Consider the following 18,084-nt stretch of genomic DNA (forward strand, 5'->3'; position numbering starts at 1 on the left):
TTACTTAATTTTGCCTTTTTATGCACTAACTAATATATATTTATAACATATCATGAAACTGATATTGATATAATTATTAAATATTATAATTAAAGATCGCCGCATCAGAGGACTATGGATGTGACGTAGAACACGTGGAACTACTGATCCAGATATTCGACAATTTCCTAGCCGGCTTAACGACCAGCGAAGGACGTGTATCGGCTGTACTTGACGAAGGACAAAAGCTGATCGAGCAAAACAATCCCGAAAAAAGCAAAATACTTCAGAAAATTGACGAAACAAAACAACAATGGGAGGACTTGAAAGAATTGGCGCACGCTCGACAAGATGCGTTGGCTGGTGCCAAGCAGGTTCACATGTTTGACAGGACAGCCGATGAAACTATCTCTTGGATACAAGAGAAGGAAGCAGCTCTCAGCTCGGATGGCTATTGCCAAGATTTGGAGACAATTCAGGCACTGGTAAGAAAGCATCAGGGATTCGAGACTGATCTGGCGGCTGTGAAGGAACAAGTGGAGAGTCTGATGGAGGAAGCATCAAGGTTGATTGAGCTGTTCCCTGATGCACGTATACACATTAACGTAAAACATCAGGAGGCAGAAGCGGCCTGGGCTGAATTGTTGGAGCAAGCGGCGCAGAGGCGAAGCAAACTAGCTCAAGCGGAACAGTTGCAGACCTATTTGGGCGAGTACAGGGACCTGATATCTTGGATAAACGAGATGGTGGCCAAGGTGACTGCGCCAGAATTAGCACGGGACGTTCCTGGTGCCGAGGCGCTGCTTTCCAGGCATAACGAGTACAAATCAGAGATTGATACGCGCGAAGAAGCCTTCGAGAAATTCTATCGAACCGGACTGGAGCTAATCGAGCAGGGACATTTCTTGGCGAAAGAGATCGAGGACAAAATATCGGTATTGCAACAACGCCAGCAGATCCTAAAGGACACGTGGCAGAAGAGAAGACACATTTACGAACAGAATTTGGATACCCAGTTGTTTAAGAGGGACGCCGAAACTCTGGAGAATTGGATAGTCAACAGGGAGCCGATGCTGCAAGACGATAAATTGGGAGAGAGCATTTCACAAGTAGAGGAGTTAATAAGAAAGCACGAAGATTTTGAGAAAACTATACAGGCACAGGAGGAAAGATTCAGCGCGCTTAAACGGATAACGATGGTAAGTTTATCGTTTAATACAATGAAGATAACGATTGTTGATTAGTATTGTTGAAAGCTTACAATATAATGTTTAATATCATAAATATTCATATAGCTGGAGGAAGCCTTTCAAAAGCAGCAAGAGGCGGAAATGGCTGCGCGCCAAGCGGAAAAAGAGCGTGTCGAACGCGCGAGGATCGAGGAACGGAAACGTAAAGAGGTGCAAAGGATAACTGAAGAGCGGAAACGCGAAGAGGAACGTAGGCGGTTATTAGACAATTCTCATCGCGCACAACACGATGAAGTTAACGGCTCAGTTGACGAACATGAATCTGCGAATATGTGAGTAAAAACTCCACACAAGGCTGATTATATATTTTAAATAATAATCTGATGTTTTCACAAATATCATTGACTTATTTATCAGGTTATCTCCGCTGAAAGGTGCTATTAGTTCCGAAACAACAGAACTTGCGACACCTCAGAAACCATACGGTCTATCGCACATGTTTAGTGAAAAATTAAGACGAGGTACATAATATTTATGTAAAGAACTTAATTAATAATAATGTTATAAGTAGGAATATATTTGAGGAGCAGACTTTCAAAATGCATTTTTTCCAAAATATATAATTTTCAGAAAACGAGAAAGAAAGCCACAAGGAAACCACACGCGTCAGAAAATAACAATTTGCTAATCAGTAAGATGTGAAATGTTAAACAAAATTGTTAAACTATTTCTAATAATCTTAAACAAATAAAATCATAAACAAATAATGTTGTTCATTTCTAGTTAAAGAACATAATGCACTTCGAATGTCTAGACTTTTTTCAGCACATAAATTGATGATGAAAAAATGCTTTTAGAACATCATAGAGTAACTTAAAATATGAGTTTTTCAACATTGAATACTGTCATCTCTAACTCAAAAAATGAAATTTTGGACAAAATGCATTTTGGAAGTCTGCTCCTTATTTTCATTTTTATTTTCATTTTTATTTTGATAACCAATGATCAATTTCGATTGTAAACATCGGATTTAACATATTCATTCACCGTCTTACTTTTACCGTCAGTATAAGAAGATTTTATGATTGATTATGCCATACACAAATTTTTTTCAGCAACTTCGGATATTAAGAGGGCCGAAAGTATGAAAGTGGATACGAAAAAACCAAAACGAACTCCGAGCTTCACGACCAGGCGAAGAACGCAAAGCTTCCGAAAACTGCAACGAATGGAGAACATGGACGCCCTGCGACCAGTCGAGATTCAAGGTCTTCTTGAACGAAAGCACGAGCTTCAAAGTGCTGGCAAAAAGGCAGCCGTTCGATCGTGGAAGCAGTATTACACTGGTACCTTCATGAAATTAAATAGATGTAAAGTGTTTCCTTATTCTTAAACTTATTCTTATTTTACAATCATTCCAGTATTGTGCGGACAACTGTTATGCTTCTTCAAGGATACAGATGATTTTGCATTAAGCAAAGCGGCCACTGCCCCGATAACAATTTTCAATGCTATATGCGAGAAAGCAGATGATTATACAAAGAAGAAAAACGTATTTCGACTGAAGTGCACGGATGGTTCGGAATTTTTGTTTTTAGCACCAAGTCAAGGGGAGATGGAAGATTGGGTTAATAAAATCTCGTTTCATGCAAAATTACCACCAAGTATGCAGCTCTTAAGCTACGACGAGTCTCAAAAGGTTTTTACAATAAAACCATTATATTTATACAATTTCTATAAACTCTCTTTTTAGGAAATATTACTATTTATTCAATCTTTTAGTCTTTTAATCTTTCATATACTTTATTTCAATATCCTACAAAATTTGAACTATAAAGTAAATCTCTATTTCTCAAATTCAGATGCAGCAAGAAGGCTTGCAAAGGTTGCAGGGTTCGAAGCTCGAACACGCGGATGACAATGCGTCGACAGGAAGTAGCCGCGCTTCCACACCGGAGATGGAACGCAAGAACTCTGTGATTAGGCGCGATCCCATTTCGCCAAATCAACACTCACCTAGCTCGGTACAAATAGAGTTCCTGCAGATGCACCGGCATAATCAGCAACGGCGCAACGACGCACAAAACTCCGAGACGTTCTTGGCGTCACAGAGATCCGACCAACCACAGACTCAGACGGAATTTCTGCAGATGCACAGACAACAACAACTACTCGCACAGCAACAGCAGCAGCAGCAGCACCAGCATCAGTTGATACAGCAAGAGCAACTGGCGACTCAGCGGGATCAATATCAACAGAATTCCGTGATGCTGGGAACTGACAAACCGCCTATACCACCGCGAGGCGCTCCTCCGCCTATCCCTATGCGTTCCAGCTCGGAAAATATGGTGCAATACAGGCGAAATGGTATGCCTTTTTAAACAAAATGTATTTTGCGTTGTATTCACATCTTGTATTCAATAATTTTTCCAAGCATTCATATTATAATCTATAATTTTATATATTTTTATGTAAAGGTTTATTTAAATGTTATCATATGTACACAGATATAGAACACCATTTACCACAAGGAAGACCTAATGTCTATCAACAACGAAGCGCAACATTAAATCACAATGGTTCCAGCCAGTATTCATCGAACGAGCCACCAGTATGGCATCGACAAAATAGTGTAGATCTTCCTCCACAACATCAAGGTACGTCATCATTATATATAAATTAAAAGATTCAAAAGGTTTAGGAAAATTCTACTCGATATTTGTCGATATTCGTGAACGTTCATCGTCATTTTATAGAATTAGCACCTCCATTGCCATCGAGTGCTCCTCCGCCGACTAGAATGGTTCAGTGGAATATTCCTCATGATTCTGGTCAGTCATTATAAAACATTCACATTCGATAAAAGGAGATCGATGTGAAGATCGCATGCATTCATTCTGCGTTTATACATATAATACTTTTATTTTCATCACTCATCTACACCCGCATCTTATCGAAAATTTTTCTGCATTTGGCAAATTGCTTGGCAAGGGATGTAAAATGCTAAAGCAATGTGAATCAATTATAATATTTACATATGTATATAAACCTTTAACTGATACACAGTCATATCTCTCAAAAGATTAATACTAACAGATTTCCGTTATTTATGTTTATAAGCACTTCAAAAATTTTAATTTAATGTCGCATTTTGTCAATATATCTGCACTTTGATTTTCTAACTTTGCAATTTATATGATCGATAATAACAATTGTAAATAGCTGTTTATGGTATAATAACAAAAAATTATTTTAGCAGAATTTTCTAATTAAATGTTGCATCAACTTGTGATCTCAATTTAACGGAATGAAAATGTTTTAATTGTATTTCTTATCTGTTACAGCATATGGGAATGTACCAAACATTAGGCAGGTAAGTTTCTACTTTTCAAATTCATATTAAATAAATTAAGTTAAATTCTTTTTTTTTTTGAGAATTAAAAAAAGAAAAAACTTACACATTTTTTATTTACTTTACGAACTTTATGAAACTGTATTACCTAAACTATTTAACCACTATTACATTTGTAATTTTTTTTTGTAAAATATATACATATATTTTAGAATATTACTCAAACTCAATATATTCTGTTTAAATCAAGGCTGTTACGATAATTATAACGATTTCTTAGTGTCATTGCAAATTTATAAATCTCACTATCTTTCGTTTATAAGCCTAAATGATAATTCATATTCTTTTACAGGGTGTACAGCAACAAAACAATGCTTACACTGGTAGACCGACATCGTTGCCGCCTTATGTCGCTCCACCAGCAGCTCCACAAACGCCTCCAACCATCGCAGTAATGGACAATAGAAGATCGTCAGAGAGTGGATCAGAAAGTGAGCAAAGTTCGGGTGGTAATCGGAAAGATTATAAACGAAGTTCCGTATTGAGCAATCTATTCGGTAGACGCAAAAAACCCTCTCAGACGTAACACAGTTTCCAGAAGTTTTACGAAGCGCATTTATATATAGATACGATTTACGATCTTTCATACAAGATGTATCTAAACGTGATGCAAAAAAAAACAATCTTCCTCGTAAAACGATCGACAAAGTTCCTTGATTATTTTACCGGGGGTTTAAATGGCTACGTTCGTTAAACATAGTAATTTATTTATCTTCTTTTAGGAGATATTATAATGATTTCATTCAATTTGTGCAGTTTTAACCCTTCCGTCCACTACGGGGGTCTTTTTCGACCCAAGCGAAATTTCAAAGTGCTGTAACTTTTGAAAACGGGCACTGAAGGCGCCATATCCCCTCCCTGATTGTTACTCGCTAATTATGATATTATGATTGGGACTTCAAGTTGAAGGTTGAAAGAAGTTCCATGAATTTTTTCAGATTTTTTAAAGCACTTTTACTGGTCCAAAAAACGCCAAGATGATAACGACCCCCGTAGTGGACTGAAAGGTGCCGAAAAAACGTAGTGGACGGAAGGGTTAATATTGTACTTTGATAGCAAACCCATAAATGAATATACAGCAAATTTCCCAATATTCCCTATAGAAATCGATCAATGATTATAATTAAAATATATTCCTACTTATAAATAAGTAAAAAATCAAAAGTCATATCAAAGAGTCAAAAATATAAATATAAAAATTAAAATTTATATTTTTATCAATAAAAACTTTCGATATTGAATTTAGAAGATAATGTCGCGAATTATTTGATTTATGATGGATCTTTATACCATATATAAATGTATCTCTCGTTGGTGTAAATATTAAATTCGCATATATTAAATTCTTGAAATTATAGAATATTTTTTCATCATCGTTGAAAGATTATTATTGACGTTAGATAATATATTTCATAATAATTCTTTTACTTTAAAATTAATACAATAGAAAATATACAATAATATGTAATACCTATTATATAATAATACGTACTACTTATTTTTGTATTTATTAATATTTTGTAAAAAAAAACATCTTTCAAAAGACATGACAGTTGAATGATGAAAATTTTCAGTTACAGCATTGAAAAAAACAAATATACGCCTAGTTTAACCAGAGGCGATTTTTGGCGATCGTTTGGTATATACCATGTACCATGGTAGGGGTGGAGCTTATTCTGGTATATGTACCACTACCAAGTACCACTACTGACGCTAAAATAGACTGGTTGTTCCTGAAGTCACTCTAGGGTATTCTGTGCGCGACTTCCAAACAAAGATTTAGGTTAGAAAGCGGCCAGTAAACGTTAATAATAATTTTATCTGTTTGTTGTTTTCTATCTTATGCGTAGAAGCCATTATTTCATGTGAATATTTAAATAATAAACATGCAGAGTTTTAAAACGTGTTTATTGTTAGTAAACGAAATATATGATGACGAAGAAATATCTTTCGTAGAAATGTATAGACAATTTTTTCATTCAATAAAAGCAAATAGAAAACGACGCATATCATTTATAAAGAAACGACAAAATCATAGTCGTCCTGGACTATATTCCAAAATGTGGATAGATTTATATACTGAAAATGATTTTTTTCTGAATTTTAGATTGAAGCGTTTAACGTTTCAACAGTTATTACAATTAATAGCACGCCAAAAAGAAATGCAAAAAGTAAGTATTAAATAGTTAAAATCGTCCAATGATCGCCAAAAATCGCCTTAGTATTGGTATTTTGTACTCAACGTTAGTTTCTGCTTTAATATTAATGAACTTTGTCTCTGACTGTATAATATACCGAATGATGAATTTGATACGTTAAAGAATTCTAAGAATATCAACGAATACAACGACGTTTTGTATAATATTGAAAAATTACAATTCCGTAAAAGAGAAAGAGATAACTACTACCGGGTTTATTTGAGATGTACCTGACTTTAAGAACAGAGTGTAGGATGACTTCTGTTTTCGGAGATTATCTTTTTCTTTTTTCTTTTTTTAAGTTAAAAGATATCAACAGAAATGTTAAAATTACCAGAAGGGTATAATGTTTAAGTTGTAGATGTCACATAATATATGTTGCAAATATTATATATTTGAAAACCCACATGTGGGACCAATGATCGTAATGTGTTAGATACCAGAGATAGACATATTTTTGTGATGAGGAAGACGAAATATTATATATTTGCGAGTGTTACACCATTTCTTATAATAATGGTGATACGAAATGTAAAGTGTATTTAATACAATATAATACAAATTGCGTACTATGCAGGCATATTATCGTCGTTCCGTATGTAGTTATAGAGAGAGTGAGAGAGAAAAGGTAAAAAATATAATATTATGGAAACAAAAAATTCCACATTTATTTTAAAAACCTGAACTACATTTGCAATGTCTAAAAAATGCATTATTATTTTCATGTACAATTATTTAACTCGTTTAAATAACGGCAATCATTTATATTTACAAGATAAATAAAATGTTTGAAAATCGTTATACACAAATTGCATAAAATTATTTATCATATCATTCAAATTCAATTATTATTATATTTGTTAAATGAAACAATCTCTTTATTTTTCTTTTAGACATTTTTTTTACAAATATTAATTTTACCGATATAAATATGAAAAAAGCACTTTCAATAAATTTACATTATTTTATGTCTAATTTATAATAATTCTAATATTTAAAAAACAAATTTTTCTTTTATTTTTTGTGCTAATATTTTTTCTAACTTGTACATACTTGCATCCATGGTGTAATAAGAGATGAAACGTTCCCGCCAATGCGCAGTAGAAGAGTGAATTTGGACAAATTTGATTGGCTGTTTCCAGTATGCTATCGCTATTATACGCAACGTTTCACCATGCTTGCACCTGCACGATCTACACTCTGCACTCAACCAGTTGCAGTAGGTTGCAGTGGTTGCAGTCTCATAGCGTTTTCGGTCCGGCCAGGTTTACACCAACCTGGATTGGATTAATGGCATTTTGTGCTCTCCTATTGGTAGAGCGGGTAACGTCAACCAATAGGAAAGATTAATCCAACCAAGGTTGGTGCGCAAACCCGATCGGGCCGAAAACGCTATCAGTTGGTCTCGGTTAAAGATCTTAAATTGTTTTTTAGTATAAATTGTAATTTTTTTAGTTACAACTGTTACAAATACATATCTAACAATGTCTAACGATGGTAAGTAGCATTTTTTTAAATAATATGTTTACAATATTTATTTGCTATAAGTAATTACAAATAGTACTTGTGTAATAAAAGGTTATATGCATTTTTCTTTCAATAAAATATATAGGCGTAATGTATACTGCGCGTAGCTTAGCGCCGAGACACTACCAGTGTCTCCAAATATGTAAAACGTATAAATTTTTTATTTATAAAAATTTTAGAAGAAGTAATACGTCGGCGACTACTCATAGACGGTGATGGAACAGGAGACGATCGTAGAATTAATATGCTATTGAAATCGTTTATAAAATGGATCAACAGTTCCGATGTGGACAATACGCTGCACGAAAGAATGCTGTCGCAATTAGCACAATGCGAATTTGCACAGAAAAAATCCAGATTAGTTTCAAACATGAGTCGAGAAGAATTAAAAAGCTACGAGAAGCTGTCAAAGGAAATTGAAGTACAAATAGAGAAGGCGAAGGAAGACATTGAGAAAACTAAAACTGAACTGCAAGATGCCAAACGTGTGAGAAAAAATAGAATAGAGTACGATGTACTAGCCAAAGTCATTAATGAACAACCAGATCGTTTGGAAACACACATCAAGCTTGAGACATTGCAACAAGAATTAGGCGCTTTAAAGGTTTGAAAAAATATATATATATTGATACATATAACTTTTTCCATTTGGAATAATTTGAGTGTCTCTACAGACACTGAATCATTGAAAAGCGCAGGCAATAGAAACAGGAAATAACATATTTCAATCTACTAGAAATCGTGTATCAGAATATACACAATTTCTATAGACTGAAATCTATTATTCCCTATTCTAATTATCTATTCTTTTGTAAGCATACCATTATGTTTAGAGCTCACTAGGGATACTTGCAAGAAGATTAGTTATGTCTTATAATCATTTTTCATATACAGGAAAAATCAGAACAGTTAGAGCACAAGTTAGAAATGCGTCGTAAACAATTCCACGTTTTAATATCCTCCATACACTCTCTACAAGGAATGTTAGATGAGGGTGATGAAGAAGTAATGGATGTGAGCCTTGAGAATGACACAAACAACACAAATATGCAAATATCGTGTGATAATTCATAAAGTAAGTGTACTTCATATAAATTAGAATGAACGACAGTCACAAAACAAAACATACTACAACATTTATTGTTTATTATAATTATATGTCTTCCAAATTTTAATAATATATGTACATATCAAAAAATTTTTAATTTCAATTTGCTAGTTTTCGGCACGTGCCTAATAGTTAAAGACAATCTAGTATCACGTTTTATTATTTCCTCTTTTGTAAACTTTTTTGCACACATATGTAGATTCTTTATCGAAGATTCTGATATGCTATCTGCATCTCTTTCTGCTATAGAATGTAAATAATTATGGTATAAATCCTTCTGTAGAATTAACAAACTTCTGCGTTCTAGTAGTAAACTAAATTCTAATTTGCATTGTTGTTGCTGTAAAAATAATATAAATTACATTAAGTACAATTACATAGCATTTTTATGTAGCAATCTTTATTGTATATTTCAGTATCTACCTCTGTCATTTCAAGTCGTTTATAAAAGTCAAGGACTGTATGAGAGCCACAACTGATAGTAGTTACAACAGGATAAAAAAGTGGACCATCCGAGTGTGCCTAATGAAGGCATTATGTTACTATTCAGTATATGCTACTCTATTGTGTACATATTTTTATATTTTTTCTATTTTAATGTAGATAAATATAATTTGTATTAGTATAAAAGAATTCTTGAAATTCAAGCAAGTTAAATAAAAAACTTTGCGCCGACTCCTACAGCTCTGTTTTTTATTTGTTTGTTTAATTTATACTTCATAATAAAGAAAAATATGCAATATAGTATATCCCTGTCTTTCATCTCTGACATACCATTATTCCTTGTCCAGATAAATATTCGTTAATTAAAACGTGATTAGGCAATACTCCTTTTTCAAAGACACTCAAAGCTGTCACTTTATCAATATATTTCTGAAGCCACTAAAATATTGTTAATGTTTAATGCATTCATTTAATAATTTTAAATGAAGTACTTAAAATACTTATAACAAATATACAGAGACTTTCAACCTTTTTTCATTTCTAAATAAATTCTAAGACTGGGTCTACAATGAGTCAGTAGTTTATAATTGTTGAGTCACAAGCAAAATTTAAAGGAGAGTCAATGAGCTAGGATTGATTGAAATCGTTGAATCAGTAGAATTGGCCAGCAGCTAACTTCTAAAACTACCGACTCATTGTACACCCAGACTAACTGTTAAGATATTTCACATTCTACCTACATCGGGAATCGCTTCCGCTATCATCCCTTTGGGATGTGGTATACCACCCCAATTCTGTAATCTGCGGTGACTTAATTGCGTCCATTTTGGTTGCGGTACACTGTTTACGCATTTTATGATTTGCCTCTCTTCTTCCTCAGTAATAAAATTCGGTATGTAACACGCAGTGCTAGATATCTGTGATTTGCAAGAGAATACTTAATAAAATATAACCTCTGAGTTAAATGTATGGATTAACAAACGAGAGAAAACCTCTGAGATGATAGCGTTGTGCAACAGGGAACTCTGTTCTTCCGTCATTTTTATAACTTTCCTAAACTGTAATAATATACCAGCTATATTCCATGGAATATACTATCACGGATCGATAAGTGTCGATGTACGATAATGTAAACAACTATGACAGTCGAGGACCGCGTGCACACGTGCGCATGCGTGCGAGGGAGATTGACGAAACTTGACTTGACAGTTTGTAGAACTAGCAGAAGTCTCCTTGGTCGTAGGTACGCAGCCGTAAACGTCAAACATTTACTTCCTTCCGCGGATCACATAGCGATGGCAAATTACTAACTCCGTTACGCGGATGTCGGAACGTCGTGATACAGAAATCACTCGTGACAACGTTCAACAAGCGCGAATTTTGATAGTAAAAAATGGAGCTCTGCTGCGGCAATCGCGAAATATATGTTACTTGAATACTGTATACTGATCAATATAGTGTATTTGCATAAAATCGATTAATGAACCTCAACTGATACGTTCTCCGCGACATGAGTTTGTCAGAAAAATACCTGCCGAGTTACGTGTGCGAGAATAAATTGAACAATAATTGAATATTAGTAGGGTAAATAAACTAAGCTATCTATTAATTAAATGATGATTTAAGTATCTTCATTTTGATGTTAATTAAATGGATTATTTAAGTTGTTTACACAAAATATACAAAAAATTACACAAAAACCATTTACAATTCAATATTAAAGAAATAAAGATAAGAATTTCTAGGGCAAATGAGAATGCATAATTAATAAGGCGTACATATTATTAGTGTATTCTTATTTGGAAATAAATTACAATTGGATATTATTTACAATAAACTATAAAGTGTAATTTATTTCTAAATAAGAATAGACTCAATGTGTTTCTTGCACTTAATCCGTCTAATTCTAATTTGCCCTAGAAACTTTTAACTATTTTTTTTTTAATTGGAAGTTCTTAGATTAATATGTAATTATTTGATTGTAAAGTTTCACAGTGGTCTCTTCATAATCACGATACTTTTAGGCAGAATAAGATACATATGTAATTACTGAGTTGTGTCCACGAAGAATCAAATGGCTGATAAAAACATTGAAGTAATCCATAAGGTATAATTAATAATATTTAACATTTAATGCAACAACTTAATATCATATTTAGACTGATCTGTATACTTTTTTAATTTGTACTAAAAAAACGATTCGCAGTTTCTTTTAGATCATAATTTTGAAAGTACTGCTGAAGCTTTAATTCAAGAAGCTTCAAAAATAGGCTTCCAAACTTTGGAACATAAATTAGAAGAAGTAACAGATCCCTATGTTCAACTAATACTATGCTACAATACCGGAGATTATTCAACGTTTTTTCAAGTAAAAAAATACTTATGATCAACATTGCATACCTACATATACTGTGGTATATTTCTTTTTTTCTAGTTGTGGAGTAACTTGTTCTCCGATAGTATTAAACAATATGAAGAATACAAAAAATTAACATTTTATTTACACATATACTTTGCTGTTCTACCTAAACGTAAATTACATGCCAATCAATATAAAGAATATGGTGAAACAGATAATGGTATATTATTATTCATATGCAATAGTATATAGTATTATACATAATTTGATTTATTATTCAACATTGTTAATTCTTGTTATGAATTAGATCTACCATCAGAAACAAATACACTGAAATTGTCTTCAATAGAAAATGATCTTTTGGAAAAATGCAAGGAGGTAATTTAAATTTTTTTAATGGAGAAATTGTCTTCTGTGTATGTGGTTTTCTTAAATATTTTCTTATTATTTTTAAATGTTTAAATTTAATGTGATAATTTATATGATAAAATATTTAATTATATTAATACGTTTTTATACATAAAATACTTTCAATAATTTAATTAGTCTAAGAATATTATTAATAATAAACAGAACAATGCCGTTGAAATTGAAAAAAATATAAACAGCAGTATGAAGCAATTACAAGATTATTTAGACGGAGATGGCAAAGATTTAGAATATGATACAGAATTACAGCCGTTTTATGCACTACCGTATATAGAAGATCTGTATACAAATACTTGTTTCTCCAAAGTGTTAGAACAACATTGGGCCGATGAGCTATTAAAAAATCTAGATTTGTTTATCTCACGTTACAGACAAGTAAGCAAACTTGAACTGTACATTTATATATAATACAAAAAAATATACAAAAATTATTAATAATGTTGAATTTGTAGGATTTGAACAATTTAGACAGTATAAACTCCAATAAAACGCAATTGCAGAATTTAGTACAAGATCATACAACCATGCCAGCAACAAAAACAATAGCTATGGAATCTGGTGTTGCACAAAATAAGACTAAAAAAAATAATATACCGATTGTGCCAAATGATAGGGATCTACCTATATTTCTAGATCACGACGATGAGGAGCAGTATTGTTTTTCTAATAAAACAAATTTAAAATCAAAGTAAAATATCTTTCCTCTGATATTTTAATAAAAAGATTAAAAAATATCTGATTCGTATATTATCATTTACAGAAGCACACAAACGCATATTACTGGAAGTCAAATTACAATCAATAATTTACGAGAAGATATAATAAATCCGGAAGAAAGTGTTAGCAGTTTGTTGAAAATGCACAAGTCAGACAAAAGATTGATTCAATATAATCGTGAATTAGCAGTAATCAAATCTCATTTGTGCAGTATACATACAAATTATGAAAAACTAAAAGTGAGATTTCACAAGTTGCACGCGGATTATCATAAACTAATAGATGTTGCCGGGGAATTAACGATGGCATTGGAGAATTCAGTGAAAGGGCAAGATGTTGATATACAACGAACACTCGAGATTTGTATGAAGATATTTCCAGATTTATTTAATCAAAATATAAGAGAGACTTCGTATGTAAGTAAAAAAGGGAGAAAGAGCTTGTAGTATATATTCTTCTAAACTTTTTTATAAACTTTTCATTTTTAATGTATGGCTACTTTTTCGACAGCCGTCCTTGTTACAACTCGACCGTATTGACGTAAAAGCAATTACACTGCCTAAACTTGATGTCACAGGAGTACCGGTATCTCCCAAATTATTAGATTATAAAAAGATCAAATTACATCTAATTAGCGGAGATGTAAAGACAAAGTTGTTGCTGTTACAAGCGTTGCGTTGGGTATTAAGATGATTAATAGCTTTAAAATAGTGCGATGGTATCAGTAATCTTTGAAAAAAAAGCACGTCTATATTTTTAGAAAATAACACTGGTACAATCAGCAGAACAGGATGAAATCCTACACGAATATATAAGTCGTGATTTGTTGGGACTTCACGGACAGATTGCTAGCGACAACGGCAAGTCGATTTTACCGTGTCTGTTGACAGCGGGAGAAGCTTACGCCAGGCATCTTTTGCAACAATTCGTTGCACGATTGCTAAACACCTTGGCATCCTTCAGATGCGGAAGAGATTATCTATCGGTTGGATCCTCTGTTATAAACGTGGTATGTTTTTATATAAATTACTCGTATAATCACCCAATTATTAATTAAAAGTACCATAATATCGCTACAGCCGATATTTAAAACTCGTTCTTATTTTAAGACTGTCTTATAGATAATGTCTTCAGATGCTAATATTGCTTTGTGATTACCTTATAATATCTTAAGACTACTTAAGACGGTCTTAAATATAAGTTTCGACTATGAATATTACTCTATATTATCTTATCGTATAACACATAACAGATATTATACATAACAGTTTCATTGTTAAGTACGAATACATATTATACATAGATGTTACGTTACTTTTTATCGACCGGACATGCTGTTCTTGTCATCATTTATATTTAGAACATCAAAACCAAACAAGTTTTAATATATTTACCAAACATTACCAAAGACGATCATAAAATAATCGTGAAATTGAATAGCATTAATAAAAATTGCAATCGTCTCGATATTCAGACCTTTGCTTGTCTCGACAATAATTATGCTGACGGAGTGGATCCTTTTGCTTGTGACATGATGGTGGCGATGTTACAAAAACTATCTTTACGTAGACAGCAACGAATATATATGATAGAAAGTGGACTACTGGAATGGTTGATTAATCATCTACACGATAAATGTCGCATCATAGGTTTATATAGGCTCGAATACGCTACTGCACTTTTAATGAATTTATCGTTACATCGGCTAGCACAAGCCAGAGCGTCCAAAATATCTTCATTACTCATGTCTACCTTGATCGTCCTTCTCTCAATAGATTATTCATCTGTGAGTAAAATTACACATTTAATAAAATTATTTCAGAAAAGAAAAATTTTATCTAGGAAATTTAATACAAGAGATGTCTTTAAAGGAATTTTTCGTATCATTTATTAGTCACTACCGTACATCAATGGAGCGCTAAACAATTTTTTGAACAATCCCGTAATCAATGAGGAAGCAAGAAAAATTAAGCGTTCGAATATATCGGAATATCTTGGTAATAATCAGAAATCTGCGGAAATAAGGTGCATATTCACATAAAATAAAATATTCAAAATGAAAGTTCTAATTCTAAAGATAGCAATTTCCGCATTAAATATATAAAATAATATTATAAATGCACATTTAGTAGATTTATAATTTATATTTTTATTGAAATATATTGCGAATTTTTACTTTGATATTTAGAACATTCATATTCGTAAAAACGATTAAAAAAGTAATAAAACTTTTTTATCTCTTAAACGATAATAATTTTGGCACAATAGAAAGCATCTAGATCATGTACTGAGGATACAAAGATGTGAAAATGTTAACACACCGCAGAATGACGAGACCGGAGATGATGATAACGTAAGTAAGAAATGTAAATACGAAAATACTGTATGAATATCGATGATACCGAATACCGAATAAATTTGGACATCTAACATTTTCATAGGAAGACTTGGATGTGTTGGAAAGTGAATTAGACGAAAACGATCCATTGCAAAATTATATTGGCGAATTGAATGGAGAAACGTTGCTTGCAATGTGTTACAGCGTTTCTTCGAAAATTTCTCAAGAGACTCTAAACACGGATACGACTCTACAACAAATATCTACGCTGAATTCTATCGATTTTTATGGTAATCAACACAAGAACCACGTCTGTAATAAACATCCATCATATCCTACGCTAAGGTACTTACATATACATATACATATACAAAACCTAATATTATAGCTACTCTTTTTACATAAAGAAAACGGCCAAATTGGTCTTGACTTATGTTTAATATATCATTATATAGAAATTACGTATGCCTAACTGTTAATTTAATATAATAATAATATATATGGTAGATATAATATCAAGATGAAAAAAAAAATATTACCGAAAGAAAGTTATACTAAACAAGCAACCTTCGCTAAACTGTCAGATTTGTCAAATTTCTCTTTGAAGGTAATATTTAAAATAGATTCACGATATTGACTTAATTTCTACTTTTTTATTTATGTGATAATGTCGGTACACTTTTAAGGAACAGCAAATTGTCACAAACGGCACGAAAAAATCGTTTTCTACACATAAAGTTCAAAGCATTGCAAAAAAGTTCGTCGGTACTGAATCTTCCTTAATTATGAGATATAATAATCAACCATATGAAAAACAAGAGAGAAATATAACTGTATTAAAAAATATAATTTGGCCAGCAAATGCAATAAGAAAGAACAATCGTTATGAATTTGATTACGATAACCAATTTAGAACAGAAGTAAATTCAAGGTTTAGAATAAATAATAATATACGATATCAGTCGAAATCACGTAAATTAGAGGATAAGATTAATGCAGGAAAATTGTATAACGAGAAATTCAGAAAAACAAAATTAGAAAAACCTTTAGAAACGATGAAATCTTTTAAGCGAAATTTTACTGGAAGAACAATACCTAACGATACAATATATTTATACGAAAATCGGACTTCCAAGTGCGTTATTAATTAATTAAAGAGTAATTTAAACGCGCGCATTACACGCAAAAATAATTAAGTAAAATATATAATATAGTCATGTTAACTTATTTCGTAATCAATCTTGCAATTAAATTTTTATGTGTAATTATTTCTGTAGTTCATTAGTTAACAGATATCGATTTACAGAGATAGCAGTGAAACTGCAGTAACATCTTCTACAATTCTTGTACCCAGTCGTGAAAATGGCCAAGCAGGTATGTATACTTCACATTATTAACTATTGTTTGAATAGTAGCATATTCAGTATTATATTCCTATTGTCGTTTGAAACTGACTTCAAAATTACGAACTTGGCACATTAAAAGAATAATTCACAAACAACATTCAGTGAAAGCTTTACAACTTTCCCTATATACGCAGAACCTTGGGAAAATTGGAGCACGTAATGAAAGTGATAGAAACTCAGATAAATATTAACCAGTTAGATGACACATTTCAAAATTGTTAGAACTATTTAAAAACCACCTCCTGTCGTTTGGAACGATAGTTTAGAATACACTATGCCATTTGTTATGAATTTAATCCACATTTTTCCTGTAAATTTATGTTATATACATTGAAAGATAAAAATAATTAGAGAAAAATAAAATAATTTTTGTATTATATATCAATTATAATTTTAGTAAAATTTTTTAATCTGATTTTTACAGAAATTCAAGAGAAATTCAGTAGTATAGCATCGCTGTAAGTAACATTTTATGCAATCATTGCAGTTGTGGTGCATCTCTTACAGCTTTTGAATATTTATTTTTGAAGCACGTGCTTTGTATTATTTATACGCTTTGTATATATAACGTTATCGTTTCTATTATATAGCAATTTATGTATTTTTATACCAAATGATATTAAATAAATTATATTAGATTTATTATTTGTGTGTTAAAAATGCTTCTGCTCTCTCTTATTCGCACTTATTATAAATCTATTTAGTAATAGCATTATTTATAGGAATAGTAATAACTGTAACAGCAATGTAATTAACGATACTTCATGGAAAAATGATCCAGAACTTGCTAAGGAAGAAGAGGCATTTTTAGCTAAGCCTAAATTATCAAGGACTCCTCCATGAACATTCCATCGAAAAGTTTAGACGTTAAATATTATATAATTTTATTATATAAAAATTGTAGAATTAGATGTGTGTTACAATATTTTTGTTATATCAATTCTTACGTATATTTATCATAAATAATGAACAAATGT

At 32.0% G+C, this 18,084-nt stretch overlaps 3 protein-coding genes across 7 annotated transcripts in view; 2 read left to right on the forward strand and 1 right to left on the reverse strand.

Moving 5' to 3' along the window:
* The window catches only part of kst (spectrin beta chain, non-erythrocytic 5 kst), a 68,666-nt gene extending 62,993 nt beyond the window's left edge, over positions 1-5,673 (forward strand). For 4 of the 5 annotated variants that reach the window (XM_018509397.1, XM_018509394.1, XM_018509395.1 and 1 more), the window contains 10 exons: positions 96-1,178; positions 1,275-1,501; positions 1,587-1,690; positions 2,285-2,515; positions 2,591-2,868; positions 3,032-3,536; positions 3,677-3,826; positions 3,926-4,000; positions 4,514-4,542; positions 4,874-5,107. In XM_018509397.1, coding sequence (XP_018364899.1) covers positions 96-1,178; positions 1,275-1,501; positions 1,587-1,690; positions 2,285-2,515; positions 2,591-2,868; positions 3,032-3,536; positions 3,677-3,826; positions 3,926-4,000; positions 4,514-4,542; positions 4,874-5,107 — 2,916 coding nt within the window. Of the gene's footprint in view, positions 1-95; positions 1,179-1,274; positions 1,502-1,586; positions 1,691-2,284; positions 2,516-2,590; positions 2,869-3,031; positions 3,537-3,676; positions 3,827-3,925; positions 4,001-4,513; positions 4,543-4,873 lie in introns of all 5 variants that reach the window. The other variant, XM_018509396.1, reaches the window with a different exon arrangement.
* Positions 5,674-8,158: 2,485 nt separating this feature from the next.
* On the forward strand, positions 8,159-17,950 carry LOC108762445 (THO complex 7). The gene is given in 20 exon segments (XM_018509449.1): positions 8,159-8,276; positions 8,486-8,910; positions 11,846-11,890; positions 11,892-11,921; positions 11,924-11,965; positions 12,065-12,226; positions 12,293-12,437; positions 12,525-12,595; positions 12,791-13,021; positions 13,099-13,334; positions 13,407-13,779; positions 13,874-14,044; positions 14,124-14,372; positions 14,838-15,149; positions 15,258-15,388; positions 15,632-15,716; positions 15,805-16,046; positions 17,008-17,075; positions 17,532-17,565; positions 17,830-17,950. Coding segments are annotated over 20 exon segments (3,186 nt in total). The 5' UTR covers positions 8,159-8,263.
* LOC108762444 (alpha-ketoglutarate-dependent dioxygenase alkB homolog 6) lies at positions 9,474-11,044 on the reverse strand. Its single transcript, XM_018509448.1, has 5 exons — positions 10,851-11,044; positions 10,599-10,775; positions 10,189-10,296; positions 9,838-9,936; positions 9,474-9,754 (listed from the first exon to the last, which is right to left on the reverse strand). The coding sequence occupies exons 1-5, from the start codon at positions 10,896-10,898 to the stop codon at positions 9,497-9,499; spliced, it is 690 nt and encodes a 229-aa protein (XP_018364950.1). The 5' UTR covers positions 10,899-11,044; the 3' UTR covers positions 9,474-9,496.
* Positions 17,951-18,084: the final 134 nt, after the last annotated feature.

The sequence above is a fragment of the Trachymyrmex cornetzi genome, unplaced genomic scaffold (assembly GCF_001594075.2).
Source record: "Trachymyrmex cornetzi isolate Tcor2-1 unplaced genomic scaffold, Tcor1.1 scaffold299, whole genome shotgun sequence".
Lineage (NCBI taxonomy): Eukaryota > Metazoa > Arthropoda > Insecta > Hymenoptera > Formicidae > Trachymyrmex > Trachymyrmex cornetzi.